The sequence below is a fragment of the Ixodes scapularis genome, unplaced genomic scaffold, assembly GCF_016920785.2.
Source record: "Ixodes scapularis isolate PalLabHiFi unplaced genomic scaffold, ASM1692078v2 PGA_scaffold0__279_contigs__length_252992795, whole genome shotgun sequence".
In the NCBI taxonomy this organism is placed as follows: Eukaryota; Metazoa; Arthropoda; class Arachnida; order Ixodida; family Ixodidae; genus Ixodes; species Ixodes scapularis.
The window spans coordinates 65,422,762-65,442,418 of record NW_024609835.1 but is presented as its reverse complement, the minus strand read 5'-3'; the positions used below and the strand labels follow the sequence as shown (position 1 = coordinate 65,442,418).

The following is a 19,657-nucleotide window of genomic DNA, read 5'->3' as shown; positions in this document are numbered from 1 at the left end:
GAAACCGAAATAGTCTAACGGATTTTGCATGGATAATCTACGTCATGGCTAGGCATGCTCAAGGCAGCTCCACTGTTTACTCAAAACATTCTGCCCACCTGCCTAATACTGTGTTGATTCAACTTTGGCTTGGAAAACAGTTGCAAGGATCGTCTGCTGCGGAGTCCAATTCACTGTGTCTTCAGAGTCACCTGCAGCCTGACCTACACTGTATCTATACTTCGTTTCAGCTTACTTCCAGAAGCAGCCGACGCTGCAACTTCTTAATGGGACCAGTAAAGCAACGTTAAAAGCGAAAGTCACTAGGCATTTCCCGTTTATGATTGGTTCAGGAATGATGGAACGCGCTCAAAAACAAGATGAAACCCATGATGGTGCATTTTTGACACTGTCTGTTTGGTCTATTTCAGCTCGTAACGGCGGCTGCGTCTGGACTTAAGGTGTAACGAAGTATAGCTGTGAGTTGAGCCGAAAGTAGCCACCTATTTTGCTTTACAAAGCGAAAAAAACCTCCGACCGTCTGTACACTAAAAAAAAAACAAAAAAAACGTAGTCGTAGAGAACGGCGCCGTGATCGACACTGGAGCGAACAGGTTGCGCTGCGAAAGCTTGTCCCAACACCGAGTCATTGCGGACCACGTGAACCTGCCGCCGCGGTCGAGTGGTCTTGTGCCCATTGCAGACTTTTGCGTAACGCGTTGCCAGTAATGAATTGATTGTAATCGATTAAATTTTACTGTAATTTTGTAACGGTTCAATTACTTCCCCTAAGGAGTAACGATCCTTGTAATTGAATTACTTTTTTGCTGTTATCGATTACAAAGTTACCCATTACAATTTTTCTCAATTTCTTCATTTTTTTTGGCGGGGGGGGGGGGGGGGGGGGGAGGGGTTAGATGTGGTGGAGTCACTCAGCTCTGGGCAACGGTCGATTTGTTTTTCTTTTTTCAAAACCACTGCACGGAATCTTGAGGATTAGTAGGCCACTTCACTATGCTTCGTTTTCTGGGTACATTTCTTTTTGCTACACCGAGACAACGCCCGGGTATGAAAAATGCCTTCATCCAGCCTCTTGTTAATAATGTATCTAGACAGCGCTTTTTATTTATTTATTTTTTAACAAAAGGGACTGGGTGTCTTGGCGCCACTCACTCAGCTCTTGGCAAAAACAATCAGAACTATTTTTTTTTCAGAACAGCTGAGGACGAGACCCTAGGGATTATGCTACCGTAATAAAAAAAAGTTGAATGAAAAGTAACGTGGGAAGTAATCAATTACTTCAGAGTAATTTTGTATTACTTTTTTGAGGCTGTAATTGTAATTGTAATCGGATACTTTTTACAGTGAAGTAATTCTAATTGTAATCGGTTACTTTTTACAGTGAAGTAATTCTAATTGTAATCGGTTACTTTTTACAGTGAAGTAATTGTAATTGTAATCGGTTATTTTTTTCAGTAACGTGTACAAGTCTGGTCCGTTGTGACCGATGCAGTCGCCCGCGGGAAAGTCCTTTCTGACTACATTTGGGGTCGTCAGAAGTCGTCACAGCTATCGCGACCCCCGCGTAGTTATGCTACGGGGCTTAAGTTCTACAATCGACACCCTTGGATTGACCTTCGAAGTTCAGGTTCGCTAAAAGTTCGCGGCATCTCTACTTGTAACCGATTGTAGAGCGCTTCCAGTTTCCGCCGCGGGAGGACGAGCAAGCAGCTGGAGACGCGATTTTTTTTTGTTTCGCAAGACTTCACACTTTTTTTTTTTCCCCCTGCTCAACAGTCAGCCCTCAGTTTGACGGCGAAACGAGGTCGCACGGGCGCACTATCTTTCTCTCTCTCTCTCTTTCGCTCTCTCTCCCAGAGCATTCAATTATCTAACGGCGGAAACCTATGCGAGCTTTCAGATTGGAAAGTAAAGCACCGGAGCTCAGACGAGCGAATGACTTGCTGCCTAGACAACCGATAAAGGCTCTAGACTCGAGCGCGCGGTTAAATAGGAGAACGAAACAATGGCTGGTGCGGACCCCACAGCCGATGGCAAACGACTGGTCGGTAAACCAGTCACCGTGATTACAGTTAATAAGCAAGGCAAGCTCACTCTGCATATTGAGGCGCTTCGAAGTGTTTTGCTCCAGAAGGACGTTCGGAGCCTCCCCGTGGTCGTGCTTTCGGTGGCCGGAGCCTTTACGACTGGCAAGTCCTCCTTGCTCAACGTGTTACTCAGGTGAGTGCTCGGTTTTTGTCTCTTTAAAGATTACTCATTAACCTGGGTTCATTTTATTTTCACTTCACTATGACCTTATTTAAAAAAAATAGAGTAGAAAATCACGAATTATTATGTCATTGCTGTGGCAATGACCGAAAAATAGCTGCTTGTACGGTTTAAGTTAATCCTAAGCAGCTGATAGTCACCTTTATGTTAATTCCTTTTTTTATGGCTTTAGCATCGATCATAGTCAGGTGTCGGCGCTGACGCATACACGACCGTGCTTCGAGGTGGAGACATGAGTTCTCGATTGCAACTCAGTGCGTTGCGTTCGCTATGCTAAACCTCTCTGTTAAACACGTCGAAGCATATATACTTTTGCTTGACGTCTTGTCGTCTTCGTTTTGGTTCTGCCTATATAAGCTGGGCAGTGTCTCCTTTCCGCCAGTCGGGAAATTGGATCGACGGACACCTGCGTGTCCCCTCCCACAGGGTTGTCCCCCAACTACAGGGTTGAACCCGCTAAGAATAAATCTGTCCTTATCCAACGTCAGAACATGAACTTGGATGATGTTGTTTCTAGTATCCACAACTTCAACTGTGACGGCGTCTTCCAAAACACGATCCCTTCAAGCTTGCATTTCTACCCTGTGCGGGTACGCTTTTGTTTCCGTTTGTAGAGCACACACACATGCGCTTACTATCAGAGTCGGAGTAGTTGCCTTGTACCGCGTGTACACTAACGCTTGGATCCACTTTGCATGGTCAGCAAAAATCGGATGCTCAATTTATCGCACTGGGATTTACTCCCCTCTCCGCAAGCCTCTCCGCAAGCATAAAAAAGACATGCCCCCATCAAGTCCAACAAAGCTTTGATGCACAGATTTCAAGACTTCACAATGCTGGGTATCCAAAAAGTGAAAGCCGTTTACAACTCCCTGTAACAACGAATTAGAGCGCAGCTCTTGAGGAGGAGGAGGGAAGGGTACTGGGGGGGGGGGTCACGTGACCCCCAATGCCGATGATGTCATCACTGACGTCACTGATGACGTCATCAGTGACGATGACGATGAGGGTGCCGATGACGTCATTAGTGACGTCACTGATGACTTCACCAGTGATGATGACGATGACGATGCGAATGTCGGTGACGTCATCAGTGATGATGACGATGACGATGCGGATGTCGGTAACGTCATCAGTGATGATGACGATGACGATGCGGATGCCGGTGACGTCATCAGTGATGATGACGATGACGATGTGGATGCCGGTGACGTCATCAGTGACGATGACGATGTGGATGCCGGTGACGTCATCAGTGACGATGACGTCATTGGGGGTCACGCGACATCGGCGGGGGTCACGTGACCTCAGGGGAGTCACGTGACTTCGGGGGGTCACGTGACCTCGGGGGGGTCACGTGCCCCCCCCCCCCCCCCCGAGGTCACGTGACCCCGGTGGGGGGCTCGCGCGGTGCATTATGGGACATTTCCCATGATGCACCGGGGTCACGTGACCTCGGGGGGGTCACGTGCCCCCCACGAGGTCACGTGGCTCCGGTGGGGGGCTCGCGCGGTGCATTATGGGACATTTCCCATGATGCACCGCGCGGTTACGCCAACGCCGACGCCGACGCCGACGCCGACGGCGACGCCGACGCCGCTCAAGCCGGAAACGGGCCCCTAAGAGCTGCGCTCTAAAACCTTATTGGACTCCATATGTGAAAAAATATGCCGCTGTGTTAAGAGGAACAATGTCGAAAGTGAAGAACAAGCAGGGAAAACAAAGAAGCCCTTTGCAGGGCCCCTTTAAAATGGAAAAAGAGCGCGAGATTGTAGCTTAAAGGGGTAGGTAAAAGCAATGTTTAGCGACTAACTCATTAGTGATTTTCAGTAATTGCGGCAGATTTGCCCTGCAGTATTTAATGGTGTATTCACTATCGCACTATTGAGAGTCACATATCACAAGTAACGCGTTCGATTTGTTTTCGTTTTAACGGGGTAAGTTCATTATTAAAATGCTAGATAACTAAAGAGTAGCTCGTCTCCTTTACTATTTGAAAGTACTGTCAATAAAAAAACAACCTTGCTTGAGTCCCGCTGCTACCTGCTCGCATTGTCACTCATGTCCACCGCCTAGAAAACATAATTTACATATGCCTTGGATCTAAAATGTTAACATTCCCACGCCTGTGCCAAGGACAGGCCGTTAGCGCTGCGCGTGTAGTTCTTTCTAACAAGCCCTGCCTCACCCTTCCGAAAACCTTGCAAACAGACATTGTTTCAAAAGGCGACGTTCAGTCGCCGCTTGAATATTTCAACTCTTCTTCTCCAGCTAAAACTATCCACTTGTTGTCCTTTCCTTCTTCCATATCTGAAATTAGAGTGAAGAGGGCGCCGTTATTTCAAGGTGGAGTTAAAACTGAATAGCTGCGATTTCCACTGTATACTGATCATTTTTCTAAACCTGCAGGCAAGACACGCCAGAAAGCACAAGCCCACCACCGAGGGCGAAATGCCGGAAAGGCAACAACTAAAATCTCGATTTTCGGAAAAAAAAAAAATCATGAGGGGAGCAGCAGGTAGACGAACGAAGTGCCGGCCAGACGGTCACTCATACTGTAACTATCCCACCAAAAACCAGCGCATTTGTAGCCGAACCTTGTAGGCACGCACCTTACGAGACATATCGAGATAGTCTAGTTCCTTTGGCGGCTGCTTCTGACAAGCGAGAGTTCGTGCAGTTAAGGTGTATTCTTGAGCAAAGAGCTCATGGGTCGCGGCCTAGAAGCGGAATTGACGTACAGGTACTAAATACTATAAAAAGACGGAAAGTAAAAATTGAAACAAACCACCTGGCAAAAGAAAACAGAACAATACTGACTATGTGAATATGTTATCAGAGGAAAGCTACATTTCGAGCGGTAATCAATGGGTGACACGAGATAATAGAGAGTTTTAGAATAGGGGGCCCCAACGCTTTGAGTAACCCAACGCTTTGGGGAACCCAACGCAACGACACCTCACGCAGCGTGCTTATAGACTAGGGTTTGTGACGACGCAACGCGGCACGCTCGCCTTTTTCGCATGCAGCGCCATTGTGGACAACGAGCGAACTTCTTAACAGTGAAAACTTATTAAAACGCAAAACGTTTGCGCCGAAACAACACTTTATTGTGGCTTGCGGTTCAAATAATAGGGAGGGTAACACCAGTTGGAACGGCACAGCAAGGCCCATCTGCCGACCGTCTCTGAATCAGAAGATTTACTTCTCTGGTCACAAGAGAGTGCACGCCCTCAAATACCAGGCTATCATGTGCGCCAATGGAATTATCTGCGAACTGAACGGGCCATTCCCCGGTCACAGGCACGACACTGGTAGGTGTAGCTTGCTTTTAGCTCATCCTGTAGCTCAAGCAGCACGACAGTTATAGAGAGTTTTATAATCCCGGGTTCCAAAGCTTTGGGGCCCCAAAGAAATAGGGGCTCAGCACTGCGCTTGCGTAGAACCCAAACTCCGTTTGGGGTTTCGAGTTGGCTCGCGCCCCCAACGTGAAATTCGAGAAATAACGTGGGGCCCCCAATTTGCTTGGGGCCGGGTTGTATCGGCAAACATGGCGGCGCCCTTTTCGCTCGCTTCGGTGCTAATTCGTCATGGTCGCTTCAGTATTAGCCAATTTCATTGCCAATGAATAGTGCAAGCGGCTTTCGCTTTGCTTAATTTCGCTCAAGTCACAAAGAATGAGCGGTGGGCTCGCCCCATTTTAAAGATCGTACCTGATTCTGGCCGTTCCTAAGCCTAAACATACGTCGTAACTGTTGACGTGGTGACGTATTGCTACTCCGCGGCTAAAGGCTCGTTCACACAGACCCGTTTCTTTTTTTTTTTCTTTTTTTTTTTTTTACGTTACGTTACGAAAAGTCACCGGGAAATCTGTGCTTCGTATTAAACTGGTGATGACCTGTAGCTGAGCCGGTTGGTTACCAGCAGTTTGTTTCTTTCTCTCTTCGTCGCTTTTCATTACGTTCAGCTGGTAATCAGTAAGTATTAAACTGTGCCAGCAGCAGGTCGACCCGGTCGCGGATGGCCCGCGTGGGGAAATTTCTTCCGATTGCTTCGGAGACCCTTTCGGCAGTTGAAGTCCATCTCCTGGAATCCTGGAATGGGTTAGTGGCGTACGCACATAAATGTCATCGTCGATCGAGAAGCGAACGCGCGCGGGAGCCTTCTCTTCCGCCATTTTCTTTTGGCCTTGGATCGGCCTCGACTCGTTCGGCCATCCGGCTTCGGGTGTAGCCGAAACAATCCAATCCGTAGCGCTCTAATTTGGCGCTTGTTCTCGTAGTAACATAGAGAGTTGAGCTAGCTCGTACTTAGAAGACATACCTAAAACAGTGCACAAGCACAGGAGGAAGATAACAAAACACAGGAAGGGGCGCTGACTCCCAACTTATGTATTGTGAAAGAAAGAGAAAGAGGAAGCTTCAGATATGAAACCCATTTTGTTGTTTTTCTTTTTTCTTTTTTTTCTCATCTTTTTTTTTCTTCGTGACCTTATAATGTCAGTTTTCTCCTTTTCTACAGTAACTTAGTAATTTATATGTTTTTATTCTTTCTTCTTTATACCTTCTGTGTGCGCGTGGGCTTCATTCATTCATTTAATGATCAGGAAAAAACAGAAATTAACCGAAGAAGTCTCGGTTGGCTACTCTGCGTGGGGATGGGGAGTGAGATAACAGAGGACAGGGAAGAGGAAAAAATAAAGCTAGCAAAATATAGAGCGCATACAGTCTGGTGCAAAAAATCAGTGTCCGAAGCTTCCTCTTTCTCTTTCTTTCACAATACATAAGTTGGGAGTCAGCGCTCTTTCCTGTGTTCTATTTTCTTCCTCCTTTGCTTGCGCGCTGTTGTAGGTATGGCTCGTTCTCGATTTTTTTGGGCGTTCGTGTGCGCTTTGACCATATGCAGCCGAAGATTTCGGCCTTCAACTATGCCGAGACTGAGACGAACGCGAGCGCGCATACTCTGCGAGCAGTTGCACTATTTAGACTGAGCTGGAGCGACTTTGAAGCCTTGAAATACTTGTTTTCAAGATGCAGGTATCGTGCCACGAACCAAATCTACTCGGAGCCACGGAGTAGCAATACGTTGCCATGTCAACGGTTACCGCGTATGTTTAGGCTTAGAAACGGCCAGAATCGGGGACGATTTTTAAAATGGGGCGAGCCCACCGCTCATTCTTTGTGGTTTGTGCGAGATAAAGCAAAGCGAAAGCCGGTAGCACTATTAATTGACGTTGAAATGGGCTAATTCTGCAGCGACCATGACGAATTTGCTCCGAAGCGAGCAGAAAGGGCGCCGCCATGTTTGCCGACGCAACCCGACCCCAAGCGCCAACCCAAAGCGCCAAACGGATTTTGGGTTCTGCGCATGCGCAGTGGTGAGCCCCTATTTCTTTGGGGCCCCCAAGCTTTGGGGGCCCCTATTCTAAAACTCTCTAATGATAAAATGCACGCTTGATATATGAGAACAGGGGCTCGCAGCCAGTTTCCTGTGGGCCGTGTCCGAGCAAGTCGCGGGCCGCGTGTTTGAGATCCCTGATCTAAAACAACACCATATGTAATATGTGTCTAAAAAGGCCTAAAGCACTCAATAGATTAATTTCACCCACAGTTATCTATTATCTACTATAGTACCATAATCTGAATAATAGTGACTATATTCCAAGTCACTAGTTGCTCGCAGTGGAGGCGGAGGTAATTCCCAACGAGGGGTGAGAGAGCAAGCACTAAAAAGGTGGGGGAGAAGATCAACCTCCTCTGCTTTCTAACGTTCCTAGTACTTTTCCTTTGTCCCCTAGCCTTCCACTTCCCTCCTCTTCCATCCAACTTCCTAGTGCTCGCCTTTTGTCTCTTCCCCTGGCATTGCCTTCTCCTGCACTGCACGTAACTAGTGACACGGAGTATAATTGAAGGATGGTACACTCACAGAGGTCAAAGCACTTGAAGAAGATTTAACAACTTCGGTGAGGATGCCGCTGGTTCCACCGTCGTCTCTGCCTTCAGATGGGTCGATTCGCCCGAAGCACATGGAAAATAATAATGACAGAATGAACCAATGTGCCATACATGATGACTATCACATGTGGTTTCATATGTGTAATACCGTGAATGTGTGACTGGACGGGCTAAATACACTGCCTTCTGTGAGATGCAGTATGCTTAAAGGGATACTACAACGAAATTTCGGCGCTCATTTTTTGGTGTATATGTGTTCAAAGGAGCAGTATCACATCGAACATACCAATATCTTGTTAAAAAAGTCTCGAAAGGGAATTTTAAAACGAATTAAGCGATAAGCAAAGAGCACCTGATGGATGTTGCTAACGCCTCGCTTGTAATGCCTATCTGGGAATTTTGACAGCTAGTGACGGTGAGTGTCTCGACTCCGGCCACGACGAGAGAAGAGGGGAAGGAGGAACTCCCCTCTTCCCGAGAATCCCTTTTGTGTGTCGCAGAAGTCGCTATTGTCCCCTACAAGATTATAGAAGATTAACCCGTCACTCAAAATTCGTACAAAAGCAGCCGCTTCGGTGGCTGGAACGACTTGAACGACTAGGCCATCCTCTCGACGTCAGCCTCACCGTAGCTTTGCTCGTCCTGAGACGACCTACGTCACGATTGCGTTGGATGCCATGTGGTCTCTGTTGGGCCTTCTCCGAGCGCTTGCCAGAGTGGGCCGTTTGTAACGAAAAATACAGTCACCAGGATCAAAATACAGACGTGCGATTGTCATTTACGAATATTGTGGATCATATTGAACCTATTTTTGAACACGACGGGAATATTTCAAATTTCGTTGAACTATCCCTTTAAGTAGTGGAGAGACACTTTACAAACATGGTTCTTTTGTTGATGTCCTGGTAGCATCATATTTCTCCACATTATTTGTGTGCTAAATAATAGTCGTATCATCCATCTGCTCCTGCTTATGTTTCAATGACAACTATGACTACATCGCTTTTACCAGTAGCAGGCGAAATTAGCATGAGAAATATTAGATTAAACTTACTTCAGGGAATGCATGGGTAAGTTACTCCTAAAATGTAATTTAATTACAATTACTTTGCTTCAAAAGTAGTTCAACCACAATTACTACCACTTGAAAAGTAACTAATTACAATTACAAATGACTTTTAAGAAAGTAATGCAATTAATTTGCAATTACTTATCTCTGAGAGCGACCCGACTTGGGTCATATAACTTTAAACAAGTTGTATGGAATGCAACACATTTGTTCATTCCTTGCCCCAATGTTTCAGGAGGTTTAAGCATGGCTGCATAAATGTCATTATTGTACTTTTCTTTTATGAATTTTGTTAATTTCACAAATTTAACAAAGTACTACGTTCTTACATTTTTAATGAATAATAATAAATTAGTTCATATGCTGGAAGACGTGAGATCGCTGAAGAAAAAATAGGGTTGACAGACTTTTGTTAGCCAGGCAAATAAAAATGCGAAATTTAGTCATATATGAATAGTCTACAACTGTCAATATAAAACAAATCCACACGCGCTAATGCGACCACATTTACATACAAGCATCATGTTATTGTAAATTATTTACATTGAGTTGAAATTACAATTGTTCAGAAACATAAAATCTGAATCGGGGTGACAATATTGACAGGTGCGAGGTCAGTCTCCAAAAATGCTTATGCAAACAATATCCGAAGTAAAACCAAGAAAAAACAATCTTGAAAATAATACAGATACAAATATGCGACAGTTCTGAAAGAAAAAAGTAAAAAACTGAGAAAAAAAAACACTTCATGGACAGTTTAAGCTCTTAACCTCGGCTGAAACCTGAATCTGATCTTTTTTTTAAATTTAATATGTTGCATGTTTACGCTATTGTTTTCTGCTCACACCACAGACGGCGCCACACTGCACGGTTGAGGTAGGCTTCGAAGGGGATTGTCTCTCAGCCCGCAGTATAAGCAACAAAAAACAAACAACGCAACGCTATCTTTGTTGTGCGTGCGTGTCTATGTGTGCCACCAGGCGCTAGGCCGCTTGTGCGAGCGCTGAGGCTTACAGAGGGGTTCCGTCGACGCCGCAAAGTCTCGCAAAAGCAATTGTAATTCTGCCTGAAATTTTGCAATTACCCACGCTAGAAAGTAGTTAAATTACGATTAAAATTCCTTTTAGGAGAACGTAATTAATTATAATTACAAATTAGTGAAGAAAGTAAATAAATTACAATAATTCAACTACTGTAATCGAACTACTACCCAAGTATGCCTCAGGGTGATATAGTATCAGTAAAAAAGAGCCCAAGATATTACTTGATTATAAATCAGTCAGAAACATCCCCCAGATAAATTGAAGAGTGATGACAATTTAACTAGAGGAGCTTCTCACATTGTTACACAACAAATGTCAAAATGCCACCTGTAGTACAAGACATCAAGCTTCGTCCTGTCCTGTGTTTCTTCACTTCATCTTCGTCGTTTGAGCTGTTCTCACCATGTATAACGCTTAACAACTTGTCCAATTCGCTATCGCTATCTTAGGGCATCAAGCTGCATAAGCAGAGCTCCCAATGGGCATGTAGACTTGTGAATTATGCAGCAAATAAAACACACTCTAATTAGGCATGCTTTTTTATAAATGAGCTAGTTGTGTAATCACGTAGTACTGTTCTCTTTGCTGGAATAGGACAAACCTTTTGAGTTTTTTTAGTACATTGTCGATAAAGAGAACACAAGAAATCTGTTGCTTCACATGGCTGACAACATATATTTTCTGCGGGGCAACTGAGCTTTACAGATTGTGTGGCTACAGGTTAATTGGCTCCAGCTGAATAATCTACATTATGCCGAGTTTAAGGATCAACAGTATCCTGAACATGACTACGACAAACGCGCACCCTTGGACCATTAAACGTTGTGAATTTTTAAAGTAAGTTTTAGACCACATATGGGATGCTTATATAGTGAATGTTTGAAGTAATTTTGTAATGTTTCTTATATATGTACAATTCATGTTATGGGATGTGGCAAGCATGACAAAAAGATATGACAGTACAGCAGCGTCCACAAAAAAACATGAAGGGCAGAAGGGTGTACCTGGGCCGACGGTGAGGCGACGTCCGTGTCACATGCGGAGTGATTCTCGCCTGTGCGTTAGAAATTAACAGATGACCAAAACAAGTACCTTGACCAATTTCACAAATTATGTTTTGGAGTTTGACTCGTAAAAGAAAAAGGAATCAGTGTCTGCAGGATAGTTGATTACACATACCTCGCCAGACAGAACATCAGGGCTGTGACGTCCATGCAACGTGCAGATCTTCTAGCCTGTGCATCGGAGATAAGAGTCATTAGTACACTTGATCGAACCAAGCATCGAGCCCGATTCCACAATATATGCTAAACAAGCGGAGAGAGAAAAAAAAAAAAAAAAGACAGGGTGCGCAGGATCGTTGATTGCTCACCTTGCCAGACGTTGTCTCTGGACTATGGTGGCGTCTGTGCTACATGCAGACATTCTGGCCTCTGCGTCAAAGATTAGGGTCATTAGTACATGTGATCCAACCAGATACCCAGCTTAATCACACAACACACGCTCATCGGTCTGACAAGAAAAAAAATTGGGTCCGCAGGATAGTCAATTGCTCACCTTTCCAGATGGTGCCTCGGGGCTATCGCGGCATCTGTGCTAGGCGCAGAGCGTTTAGCCTGTGAATCAAATTAGTCATTAGTCAATGTTATCTAACCAAGCACCAAGCCTAATTTCACAATATACGGATAACAACCTAAAAAATACATAGTCTGGAGAGTTGGTTGCTTACGGTCGCCAGACAGCGCCATGACTATGCCAGCGCCAGTGTTACAAGCAGAGCATCTGATCTCTGCATTAGAAATTATAGTCATTAGTACACGTGATCTAAGTAAGCATCTCATGTTATCTCACACACTTCACAGGTAGGTTGGATGACTTGTATACTACAATCACAACGAAACACCTTCACGTTTTTGAACCATTAAGACTAACACCTAATTGTTGCTGTAGTGTGACAAAATGTATGCTCCACAAATGCAATGAAACATGTAGTCTACTTTTACGAATTTCGCCCAAGAGTCTGACGAGTAGGGTAGCTAGATGACAATTAAAGGTGAGCCAAACTCGAACTTTTCAAAAGCCAGCGTCTGCGGGTACAGCCACTGCGTATGCTTCCGAATAGAGCGCTCAAAGTAACGCCAAATTGAGCACCGCACACACTGAAGGCGGTGAACCTTGCCCAGTCCTGAAGCGCCCGGACCATCTTTGTTCCGTCATTCACATTGAAAATCGCCTTGCATAACCATACGTGCGAGGGGAGCAGGTAACAAACGCGATCATGTTGCTCTGCAGTCAAACGACGTTTTATCGACAGATCGTCTTATCGATAAGCGATGATTCATTGCCAGATTGCTTAATCGACAGATCGTTTCATCGACAGCTCAGATTAGCTATTTTTTTCCGCAATGAGCCGCCTCAGACTGTCGCCACGATGCGGCGTTTACAGGTGGGACACAGGCGTGTCCCACCTGTAAACGCGAGTTTCGATGGAACGTTAGTGTCGACGGAAGCATATCCATAAAACGTGTCCTTAAAACGTGTTTTTCGGCGAAACAAAAGGGTCTCTTGCAGGATTTTGACTCGAGGGGGGGGGGGGGGGGGGGGGGGGCATGACAAAATGCTGTATGAAGAGGAGGGGAGAGAGGAGGCCCCAGCAAAATGGAAGATTCCGAGGTGGGGGGGGGGGGGAGAGAGAGGGAGGGCCCCATGCCCCCCCCCCCCCCCCCCCCCTCCCTCTGGCTACGTGCCTGACCCGTTGCTCTGAACGACGCCAGCTCTACACGCTGGAGGCAGCGCTCATTCTAGTCAAGAACGTCTTGAAGCTGCGAGCTCGTGCCCGTTTGTACTCCCAGAGGACCGGGCACCGCCACCGCGCGCTCATGTCACAAATACAAGAGCTAGGAAACATTGACATAAACGCAAGAAAAAGGAATGCACGTTCTCAACTATACTCTGTTTCATACTTAGTGTGCAACGCTGTCAAAGCTACTGGCGCGAGCGCGTGGCTTCATCCATGGTTTTTTGTTTGCGCGAGAGCGCGTGCAAAAAGATCAACGAGATCAAGCCACATGCTCGCGCCAGTAGCTCTGACAGCGTTGTACACTAAGTATGAAACAGAGTATAGCAGGCCCATGCCTCGCAAAATGCGGCATCGAACGAATGCATGTAAACGGCAGAAAGGCTGCGGTCCCACGGCGGCCATGACATATCACGCTTTCCGCGCGTTTTTGAAATGCGATTGTGACGTGGTCAAGCTTGCTAACATTATGTGTTATATATCATCTTGTAGTGTACAACATTATGTTTCCTCTGATGTAGGATTTGTTTTCCTAATGCACAAAGCTAATTCAGTGGGCACCCGCGAATATTGGCCTTTTCGGCAAAACATGGTTTCGTTGTACCATGTTTCCAATAATGCAGAGTGCACTATTGGAGCAATTTCTTTCAAATTTTAGAATGTTATTGAAGAAGAGTGCGTTCATTGTCAACAAAAGCCCTTTTTTCGTTTTTTATTTTATTTTGACAGATATTTACTTTGGACAAACTAACTTCGCGGAAGCACATTCAGTCGCGAATTGTTTGGCGCCTACTCGGTCATTTTATATGAACATTTTTACAGGTGTTTGCGATTATAGTCGAAAGAGCTAGGCTAAATTTCATTGTAATATAACCTAAACATTTTTCAGAATGCTCACGTGAAAATTGACAAAAACAGCTAATTTCGGTAAACTTCATTTGGTAGTACAGTGGTACAGCGCTTAGGGATTGGCATAGTTGAATAAAATTGTAGGCCCGCAAAGATAAAACATATTCTGCTTTGTCAACCGAGGCCCTTTTTCTAAATTTCACCTTTGATGTTCGATCAAATAGTTTGAATATAGGCGAAATAACGAATTTGTTGATAGTCGAAAGTGAGTATTTTGACCCCTTTTGACAGACATTTAGGCCGATATTTTTAGTATGAAATAGGGTTTACTGTCCCAAGTCCTGATTATTAGCCTACATTTTCACTAATCATGCCTAATTATTAAAGAAATTATAAAAAAATGCCGAAAGTGTAAATCGGATGTCTGGTTGCGCCCTCTATGTGGTGGCGGCTGAAATGTGACTACGCGAGGTTCAGGAAACTTCCAAGGATGGCGCTGATTCCAGCTGTGGTTGCCAGATTCGGAAACTGGTTGTACACGTGGTTTCTTGCGTTTCTTGCAAAATAACGTGCTAAAAAAGTTGGTCGAAACTTGTGTGGTCCTTTATAACACGGTACTTTCAGGGCCCGTTTGCCCGAAGCCGGTTAAGTTTAACCGCGGGTAAAAGTTAACCGCCCTTCCCTAGTAGGTACCTACACGTACCTAGTCTAGTTTGACAAAGGCTGGATGAGCGATAGCTTCGTGTTTTGTTATGGGGTGGTAGCAGGTGTCACCTACTGGCTGTAGCGAATATAAGTGGCTTCCGTGGAAAGGTTCCCGAAATGGGGGGACCCAAAAATGCGCCCTATCGTGTTTATGCGACGCAGCACGGCATACATTTCACCTCAAGAAACAATTTGTATTGCTCGTGGTACAGATAATCGGTAAGGTAAAACTAAATTTACCCTTCTTTGGAAATTTTCTAAATATTTTTGGCTGTCTTAAGTGAAGATAAACCTCGTTGAAATTTCCTTCCAAGTTCGAAAGAGGACGACGAAATTCAGTCCTAGAAACGATGAGAAAGAAGTGAGTAGTAAAAGGCGGGCGGTACACCGGCAGCATGGTTGGCCGGCGTGTAAGAACTGTATATAACAGAGACATATATTGAAAAACCTTCAATTCGGTTCCAGTGAAAATTGACCTATTAGTAAATTGCCCGAGCATCGAGGAGAACACTAAAAGTGTAATTCTACGATCCGCGCGCGCTGGCCTCCCACTTATAAAATATTCGAAGTAAATAATCATAATTAATCTTTGACGAACGCGCGCGGACGGCAAAATTTGTTTTAGGTTTTTTTTTTGCTTTAGAACAGTTGCTACTGCAGACGCCAGCCCGTACAGCGCGTGTAACTCCACTCGTAGCAAGCACCTCGGTGCTTGAGAAATTTAGCAAAAAGGCTAAGGGGACGCTGTCTGCTTTTGTGTGCTATCAATACCCGGTCGATTGACTCAAGGCAATCCACTTTTCAAAGACGTTGCCATGCCGACAACTACCGCGTTTATTAAGGCTTAGGAATGGTTAGAATCGAAAGACTATCTAAAAAATGCGGGGTGGTCATTGCTCATGTTTTGAGTTTTAAGTGAGGTAAGGCAGAGCGAAAGTCTCCTGCACTATTCATTGCTGACCAACGTGCCCGATATTGCAGCTACAACCACGTATTAGTTCCAAAGCGAGCGGCGCTCACTCACCGGGGCACCGCCATGTTCCCCCGCCGTCCTTACTCTGCCGGTCACGTGACCTAAAATTCCCTCTCGTAGGTAACTGCGGTTAACTTCTAACCGTCATTAATTCAGCTTTAACTGCTGTTACGTGGCACCACAGTTACCGCACTATACTCTCGGACAGCTATTTAAGAAGAAGTGAAGAGCGCGCGTGCACTGCTTCGATAGATCATCAAGATGCTCAAGCGCACGTTCGCCCATAGCTTTGACTACATAACCGCAGAATGTTGTCCGCAAGTATTGTGCGCTAACTGTGGCTTAGCGTATCTGCAGTTAAAGGGGTACTCCGGCGATTTTTGCATGGTCCCCAATTTGCTTGAAATTTTGCTAAACTCGACAAACAATATCGCCAAATAGTATCCCAAATATTAGGTCAAAATAATTTTTTTCACGAAGTTATTCAATTTACAATTTTGGTCCTTACCGTGTTTTTCAAACTAAAAGTCTCTACTGACAACAACGAAAAAGTGACGTCATTGGAAGTGCAGGGGTTCACTCTTTAGACTGTAGAATTTGTACCCAACTGATTTGAAGCAGGTTCATGGTGACAAATGAATGCTTTCGAAGCTCGCTCCAGTCCCCGCGCTCCAGCACGAAACAAATGATTGGCATATTCTATTTTTTAGACTGCTCGCTCGACTGGCAAGCCTGCCCGCCACTGACGTCATGGCATTAAAAAGTGTGGGTATATTTGAATGCTGGTTTTTGCATCATTATAATTTGCCGATTTTGCAATAACTATTATGAATTTCGCGATACTAAATGCCATACCCGAAAGAGTAAAGGCCGGGGAGTCCGAAAATATGGTTAGTTGAGGTAGCTAAAAAATCCTGAGAGTACCCCTTTAAGTGCGCCCGTGTAACAAGGGTATTAACCAGCTTCGAGCAAACGGGCCCTGCTAATATAGGTTTTAGGAAGATTATCAATCGCTTTTCATATTGTCAAACGAATTTTTTTATGCCAGGCTTCACCGGTTCACAGTTTGCTGAATGCAATCGTTCAAGCAATCGACATCGAAGTTTCAAATCCCCAAAATGCCAAAATCGCCAGTTGTGCGTCGATACGCACCGTGACGCACGTGCTTCTGGTGCGTGTTGTTAAATATCGTTAAGAGGAGGAATGAAAAATAGTTTATGTACAATATTTACATTGGTGGGAAACGTTGCGATTAATAGACCCTTTCCGAAATTCAGTGCCATCTGGTGGCTGAAATGGCGGTTTAACTTTTGCCTTACGAATGGCGGCAATTAACCCGTAGCTGCAGTATTTTATCGGGCACCGTCACTTTTGCATGTCAACGGCAGGCTAGAAAGAACTTTTCGCTATACAGGTTTTTCTAGATAATCTCTTCCAGTGTAGATTCTTACAACGATGCAACCAGTCAGAACGAAGCGCCAACCCAGACAGACGCCTTGATAAAGTTCTATAAGTCAAGGGGATTCGAAGTCGATTTCGTACCACTAACAGGTTCACTGGGCTCGAATTAGAGAAATGAACACTTACGCAGCGCTTGCATTCAATTCCGGTTTTGCAACGTGCTAACGTCTAGAATATACAGGCCTCGAATCCTCAGGTTAGGAGTATCTTCAACATGTTCCTTCATCAGTAAATAGAAAGCCGCCATTGGTATGGCGCATATGCAATTTTCAGATGATGATGATAGTGATCCAAGTGACCAGACTGAATTTCGGAAAGGGTCTATTGAGGCGTTCAATGTGCGTGGTGTCGTTCGGTATTCGTTGAGGCTCTCTCGTTCTACACTTCGTTTTCTTCGTTCTGCTATTTCGTTTTTTCGCGATCTAGCATGTCCTTTTCATCGCTTTCACTCAAGAATAAAGTCTTCATTAAATTATTTTACAAACACTCCCCCGCAATGAGCATAGACCTGCTCATTTGTTGAGGGACTCGAGGGGGTACAAAAGCTGTGCCAGTCGTTTGATAACCCTTCCATGGAGAAGTTTAACCGCGCATGACCGTACGAGTCCGTCGCGTCTGGGGAAAGTTGAACTAAGCGTCCTGTTTTCCAGCTCCGACATGGCTGTACATGTTCGTACACTATGGCGAAATCACCTTCGTCGAGTCCACTGGATTTGATGGGTCGGGAGTGGTGAGCTGACCGTTGGTTCATTTAAGTACTCCATTCGCCATCTCCTCCAGAAGTGGTTAGTCACTGCTTGCCTAAGTTTCCAACGTTTTTGGATATCGGCGGCCTCGTGAGCAGTTAGCGTTCGTACTTGTAAGCGTAGGCGTGCTTGACCTTAGGTGCGCTTAAAAAGAAGGTCCTTGTTTTCGGTTGTAGAGGCACGTCTGGTCGTAGGACCCATCGTAGTCGTCCCTGTCGTCGATGTTGTCTTCGTTCAGGGCATCATTTGCCGGTTAATTGTCATGGGACTTTATGTGCTGGGACGCTCTACTCTTCCAGGTGTTTTGGTACCGGCTCAAGAATTGGTTTGCTCTCACTTGATCAGTCTCTTCCTTCATTCGGACCTGGTGCAAATTCTTCAAGTAGCTCTCCCTGACATCTGTCGTAAGCTTGCTCATCAACTTCATCTCCTCCTTACTCAAGCGCAATCTTCCACTCGTCCCTTTCGCGGCTGGTCCCCTCGACTCCATGGAGGACCCGTAGTCCACGGCTTGTTCTTGTCCGTCGCCATGTTTGTGTTTGTGCTCGCGAGGAGACCAGTCCACTTCTTCGACGGGCCTTCTCCTCAACTCCTGAATGCTCCTACTTGATTCGGCCCTCTGGTACATCCGTCGTAACAACTCCGTCTGTTTGCCGGATTTCTCTCCAGAAAGCTTCTGGACTGATCTTCCAAAATGGTCAAGAGGCGACGATGTAACCCTTCCCGAAGGTGGCTGAACGGGCCGCCTTTCAAGCTCCACCGGGCGTCCAACGGCTTCCTCCTTGTTCCTGTCCTTCCTGCCGTTCAGCTGCTGCGGTACTGCTAGTACTGTTTCCGAAGCATCTCTTCGACCTGCGCCTCTTTTTCGCCAGTCAGCACCTGAACCGGACGGACGAAGTAATCGTAGGGGCGGAAGGTGACAAGATGGCGCGGTGATTCATATGTCACCTCCTCCCTGTGTCCCCTCTCCCTCAGCGGTATGTCGCCTCTCTGTGGCATTTGGGGCTGTCTGTGAAACGTCTGCTCCTCAGGGGGTCTTCTAGCCTCTTGTAATCGCTTGTTTTCCCTCATCCTGCTCTGAATCCTTCCGTACTGCTCCCTCAGCAGTGCCTCCGCCTGAGCAGCCTTCTCCCCAGTATGTACCTGTCCTGGCCTTCAGAAGTAGTCAAATGGTCTGGACGTGATTGGCTCGTTGTCGTCCCTGGGAGGGGGTCGAACCTGATTGGGCCCTTTCTTCGGGAAGTCCCCTAGCTTCCTCCTCTAAGATGTCTTGTTCGAAAGCCTTAGGCCTCTGTGCCTTCTCGTACTTCCGTCGGAGTAGTTCCTCTTGTTCATGTGCTTGTTCCCCGGTTAGCACCTGAACCGGCCTTCCGTAAAAGTCAACTAGAGAAGACATCGAAAGCGAGCGGCCCGCAGGGGAGAAGTCGTATGAATCGCGATCACCCTTGATATGCTTTGCAGGAGTGTCACCACGGTCGTCGGACCTCACCGTAGGTTTCTCGTCTTCGTATGGTTTGCGGTCGTCCCTAATAGGCCTCGCGTGAGTGTCGCCATGGCCGAACCTGGGTCGCTAAACTCGTCAAGCACAACTTTGTGCCCAAAGTTTGCGGAACGCGCTAATTGGACTCTCGCGACGCTGACGTCGCGCCGAGTGAGGTGTCAATCATTCGAACGCTCATTTCTTTGAGAGAGGCAGAATGTAGCGAAGTTCATCGAGGCGCAGGTGCAGCGCGTGAGGGGCGCGAGGAGCCCGCTGATTGAACGGCTTCGCCGATGACGTAGCGCCCCTTTG

At 45.9% G+C, this 19,657-nt stretch overlaps 1 protein-coding gene across 1 annotated transcript in view; it reads left to right on the top strand.

Moving 5' to 3' along the window:
- Positions 1-1,914: 1,914 nt before the first annotated feature.
- The window catches only part of LOC120840582 (atlastin-3-like), a 126,567-nt gene continuing 108,824 nt past the window's right edge, over positions 1,915-19,657 (top strand). The window contains exon 1 of the mRNA XM_040211155.1: positions 1,915-2,220. Within this exon, the coding sequence (XP_040067089.1) occupies positions 2,006-2,220 (215 nt within the window). The 5' untranslated portion in view covers positions 1,915-2,005. The remainder of the gene's footprint in view (positions 2,221-19,657) is intronic.